The sequence below is a fragment of the Berghia stephanieae genome, chromosome 3 (genome assembly GCF_034508935.2).
Source record: "Berghia stephanieae isolate SIO BIC M18660-M18661 chromosome 3, UCSD_Bste_1.3, whole genome shotgun sequence".
Classification (NCBI taxonomy): domain Eukaryota; kingdom Metazoa; phylum Mollusca; class Gastropoda; order Nudibranchia; family Aeolidiidae; genus Berghia; species Berghia stephanieae.
In genome coordinates, this window is record NC_088362.1 from 58,637,670 (window position 1) to 58,643,731 (window position 6,062).

Genomic DNA, 6,062 nt, shown 5'->3' on the forward strand with positions numbered 1-6,062 from the left:
ATAAGTAATCAAAGGCGTTAACGTTATGGCTGTATGAAATATTTAAGTAGCAATTATTAAGTATTCAGAAGAACAAAGTATATTTAGATGACTCAAGTTATGTGGCTAAAAAGATATGATTTGCCAGAATTAGTGGTATAAATTTGTAAATGATCATAGTTGTCAGTGGCGGTTCTAGCCTATTTATAGTGGTCGGGCAAAGATGATTCGGTCATATATATATATATATATATATATATATATATATATATATATATATATATATATATATATATATATATATATACGCAAATAACTAATGTAATTAACGACATTTAAAAATAAATTATAGTTCATGTTTATGTACCAACCTATTTATAGATTAATCCATTCGTCGAGTCTTTGATGATGCAAAATGATTGATGATCATGTCGTTAAGTTCAATTTTGGACAACCATTGTTTATGCACAGACATCACAGTGAGCGCATTCAAGCGCTCTTGTCCCATGGTATTCCGCACACATGTTTTGATCCGCTTTAAAGTACTAAATAGCCGTTCACTTTCTGCGGTGGAGACTGGTGTTGTTAACGTAATATTTAACAACGTTGACACCATTGGCAGATCATCCTCGAGGTCTAGTTCAATTATTTCCTTTAAAAGCTGTTGCGAGCTTTCTAGCAGTTGAAATATATTGTTGGAATACACGGTTTCAAGTTCGTTTTCTAATCTCTTTTTGTCTAAAAACGGGTAATACTGGCAGACAAGTTTTATTTTCTCTAAAGGTTTTGATTCCACGTAAGTCAAAAATTTCATAGGGTTCACAAGTGAAAATAAGGATATTTGTTCATATTGAGAAAATCTTTCCTCTATTTGAGTAACTACAATATCACAAGCCTCTTTTGCATGAGCGGTTAAATTGCTTTGAGGTCTTCTTTTTGACTGAGTATCGGTTGAGCAAACAATTTCATTAAAGAGACTGTCAACATCTGATCTTATTTTTGAAATATTAGATTTGAAATCTTCAACGCTCTGAATTATATCTGGTCCGGTTATTGTTCTGTTTTGCAGGTATGCAAATAAAATGTTAGCATGGCTAAAAATCCTATTAAAGAGGGTCAAATAAAAATTGAATTCATCATTATTCAGGATTCGTTCGAGTCCAACAGCTTCGCGCACCGATATAGCGTCCCAACCGTCTTCAGTCTGAATTTTCCTAAAACATTCAAGTAACTCTTCTTTTAAATCTTGAACACTAGAAAGGCACCTGCTCTGAAAATTCCATCTAGTTTGTGCTGGTCTGGGAAGCCGACTAGAAGTGATTGATCTTAAAAGATCGGCGCGTTTTGGGGAAATTGAAAAGAATGCTGAAAAGCCATCCAATTGGGCAAAAAATATTCTAATCGCTTGAACTGCTGAGCACGCTTGTCTCAATATTAGATTTAATTGATGCGCGTAGCAATGAACGAAATGTGCGTATGGAAACCAATGTTTCATCCGAACGTGCACTCCTGTATTTTTACCACTCATCACATTCGCGCCATCATACGATTGAGCAATCAGTTTGTGTTTTAAATCAAATTGATCTAATTGTGACTTAATGACAATAGAGAGACCCTCTGCTGACCTATCTGTAACAGGAACAAAATTTAAAAATCGCTCATATATTTCGCCATCTTTGCAATATCTTAAAATAATTACAAATTGAGACTGATTGGAAACGTCAGTTGTTTCATCTGCCTGAACAGCAACAAATCGGGCATTTTCTAAATCTTTCTTTAAATCCTCATTGTAGACGTAGAGTACAGAGTCTAAAAGCTCATTTTGAATTATTTTTGATGTGTATTTGTTAACTGTCGCTTGGGATAGATGTTGTGAGAGAATGTTATCTGAACTTGCAAGCAGATGAATAGTGTCAATGAAAATACCTTTGTTCAAAGAACTTTGGCTCTCATCGTGGCCTCTAAGAGGGAGTTCGTGAATCGCGCAATGCTTAAGGCAATCAATGATTTTGGACAATATGTATCGATTTTTCTTCACATCTTCATTGTGTTTTTGGATAGAAAGACTATAGCTTTCACTAATCTGCCGACCGATGTCTGTACTTCCTAAAAATTTGAATTTCACAGCATTGGATATATGTGTTGCACAGGTATTATGTTTTGATAAGCTTTCAGACAAGTGTTTCAAATCATCAAATCCTGTTGTTGACCAGCAAGATTTTCCTTTAAAGAGAACACAGTAAAAACAAAACCATTTCTTTTTTGCAACGCTTACAGTAAGCCATTTAAATTTTTCAAACCAAGATGTTTTAAACTTTCTTTTATCTTTAACAATGATCAAATCACGAGGCTGGTGTGGTCCAAGACGTTTTATCTCCAACTTTTCATTGAATGAAAAAGTAGACGAATTCCGAAGAAAGATGTTGTCAATTTCATTCATAATTCCCCTTAAATATTTCAACCACAAATAATCACATTCACAATGAAATGGCAATACCCGTAGCTTTTAATTATTCCAAAAGCAATCAAAAATGAATCACGAAAGAGGATACAACTAAAAATAAAGTGACAAGACATAATACAACACCTTGACAATACAAGTCCATTTTGTTCACTCGAGAAATTAAAGAGATATTTTAACCCCTCAACGGCGTGATTAATATTCTGTTACATTACTGGTTTTCAGTAGTAGTAACTTTAAAGTTTTAATCGAGACGCAAAAACAGCGATATGACTCGAGTTTCATTCAGAGCTCAAATTGCATCATTTTTGGTGAAAACGATAAAACGTAACATGACGTCAAGTTTGAGTAAATTCGAACTCAATGGTTGATAGGTTAAAGTGGGGAAATTTAATCGCTTGGTGTTGTGTAGGGGACACCGTAAGAAACACAACTGAGATACTACTGCAGTAATTAAAATGCCAAACATCAAACATTTAAAACAAAGGCAGTTGAGTATCTATGTTTTGGTTATGATAAAAGACGATAATAGCTACCTTCGCCCGGCGGTTTTGGGAGGTTAGAGATGTCAAGGTGACGAGGAATAGTGCTTGTAAAATAAATGATCTTTTTAGTGATAATTGTTATCATTTCTCTTCTCAAACTTAACTTGCAAAAACAACTTGTAAATCAAAGGAGTGGTTGTGATGGTGTTGGTGGTAGATATGGTGGGGGTTAGAATTATTGTACCGGTGGTGGTAGTGGTTGGAATAGTGGTAGAGGTGGTGGTGGTGGTGGAGGAGGAGGAGAAGGAGGAGGAGGAGGAGGCGGTGAGGGAGGATGTAATTATGGTAGTGGTTTTGGTGGTGCTGTTGGTTAGAATGATAGTTGTGGAGACGATGACGGAAATTATATGATGATGTTGATATTGTTTTTATTGCGATTCTAGTACTTGTAGTTAATGTTGTTGTTATTCTCAATGATGATGATGATGATGATGATGATGATGATGATGATGATCATGATGATAATGATAATAATAATAATAATAATAATAAATGTACATTTTTGAAGCGCTTGTGCCGAAGCTTCGAAGCGCTTCACATTGACCATCATTAAAAAAAAAAATTACATACTGCAGTTTCGGACATACGAACAAAAGTTCACACGCATCCAATTACACACACACACACACACACACACATATATATATATATATATATATATATATATATATATATATATATATATAATATATATATATATATATATATATATATATATAGACGCATAATGATGATGATGATGATAATGATAATAATACATGACATTTATAAGGCGCATTTTCATCATTGGGTGATGGTGACAACGACGATGTCGTCGACAATGATGATTACCATACGATATTACAATAAAGACAAAATAATGTCACCAATCTCTCCTCATGCATGCATTCGTTAGACTATCACAATAACGACACTACACTGTTATCCTTGCTCCTTCCCCAACCAACCCCTTGCTTCCCGCCTCTTCATCGCGAACTATCTTATGTAGCCTATGTATTAGATTCAGGACGGGCAAGTACGGAATCTGCCCACCCTTGCCTTAAACGTATTTATTTCCTTACTTAGAATTCAACTCACTCCTTTCTCAGAAGAGTACATCTCATATATTATACTAATTCAGTTGTTGAGATGAGAAAATCAAACTAGTGGTTGTATTTTATATATTTATTTAGTCGTGACTTTCGAATAAAAGTGTTTTGTTTTATTAAAGGGAATAAAATAGAAAATTACATTGTTTTGAAAAATTATTTAGTCTGGCAAAAATTTTCTTTTAAAAATACAGCGGTAATAACTTAAAGAATTTGAAAAAAAAAACTAACAAATTAATTAGTTTAAAAACAAAAATAAAATAAAAAGAACGAATAAGTAAACAATTTAAATAAATGAGTTTTGAGAAACACTAAAGAAAACGAGAAAAAAAAGAAATAATTTAAATGGATAAACAAATATATAAAAACAACATAAATGAATAATAAATTGATATATTAGTAAATTAATACATTTAATTCAATACTGGAACCTTCCCAAAGTCATTACATTAATGGTACCACCAGCACAAGTAAGGCAATAAATAAGAAAAAGTTCGTTTGCCAAAATCTCTATTTAGTTTTAACTGGTTAATAAGGTGGGCTCATTTGAATTAGCCCGACCAAGTACTAGAGAGGCCAGACAGCAAAAATCGGAGTTAGTTCACCGTCAGGCGACGTGACGATGAGATGACGATGTGGGCGGAGTGGTGTGGAGTGGTTGGGGTGGGGGGGGGGGTGATAAAAAGAACAGGAGCATTTCCTGGATTATGCATTACGGGATGCATGGTGATTCGCAATCTATCAAAAATACACACAAATTGATTTCAGTACGAAGTATCAAGTTTAAGTAGTAACTTTTGAAATTATCTAATTTAAATGTGATTATTTCGGACCTGGTAATACAGCATATAACTTGAAAAAAACAGGCTGGTATTTGCCCACCCTGCCCATTATTACCAGCCGTCCCTGATAGTTGTTAAAATGAAGTTATAACGATGTGAAGTGATGAAAGCACACAAAAATATAGTATCAGGCCAGAAGTCACACCCAGCCGAAGATAAAAATAGTACTACATCGAGAGACTACCTGTGTAAGGGCTTAACACACAACACACAATGTACTATTGGTCATAGTAACACACACGAGTAAAGGAATGTTGATATCAACCACAGAGGCACACAGTCTTGCATTACTTGCATACAATTAAATAGTGATGGTAGCGACAAGTAGTAAAGAGTAATAGAGTACAAAATCAAATAACATTAGATAAAATGGTCATTCTATTACAGTAGTAGTAGTAATCATTGGTGCCAAAACTCCGGGTTCCGGGCATCTTCTGTCAAATGGTTCCAAGGATACCCCCCTCCGTCCAACCACCACATCATCACTACTACTACAAGCATCATCACTACCATTACTACTGCAACCACCACCACCACCACATCATCATCATTACCACTAATACACTGCAACCACCACCACATCATCATCACTACCACTAATACACTACAACCACCAACACCACATTTATCACTACCACTACTACTACACCACCACCACATCATCATCACTACCTCTACTACTGCAACCACCAATACCACATCATTATCATCCTCACTACTACACCACCACATCATCGTCAATACCACTACAACCACCACCACCACCCAACTAACAGCTCCGCATACTCATCGGTGGACCACTCGTTGAAAATGAACTTGATGAGTTGCTTCTTGTTTTCATTATTGCACAAAAAACTTTTCCAATCTCGAGGTACTTTTGTTGATCTGCCTTTCAAAGTAATTGTATCAGATGTGCCACGTCGAATACGTTCTGTGCATTTGATGGAATTTTCTTTGTAAAAATCAGTCACAAAATGAACACTCGTACTTTTGGAAGACACAAAAATACTGTCTTAGCAAATTCTCCAAATGTTTCCGGAATAGAAATGAGTGAATGGAGCAAAACATTTCCATCTATGATGTGTGTTGAAAAGTTGCCGTTTTCCAAAGCATTCACATTAGAACCATGGCATTCCAGTTTGTGGAG

The 6,062-nt window shown here is 35.1% G+C and overlaps 1 protein-coding gene across 1 annotated transcript; it reads right to left on the reverse strand.

Annotated features, from left to right (window-relative positions):
• Positions 1 to 361: 361 nt before the first annotated feature.
• LOC144969289 (zinc finger MYM-type protein 1-like) lies at positions 362 to 2,419 on the reverse strand. Its single transcript, XM_078908399.1, has one exon. It carries the CDS (start codon positions 2,417 to 2,419, stop codon positions 362 to 364), a length of 2,058 nt encoding a protein of 685 aa, XP_078764525.1.
• Positions 2,420 to 6,062: the final 3,643 nt, after the last annotated feature.

What these genes read in the sequence shown, in the direction of transcription:
- LOC144969289 (XM_078908399.1), bottom strand. Translation starts at nt 2,419, where the DNA reads ATGAATGAAATTGACAACATCTTTCTTCGGAATTCGTCTACTTTTTCA.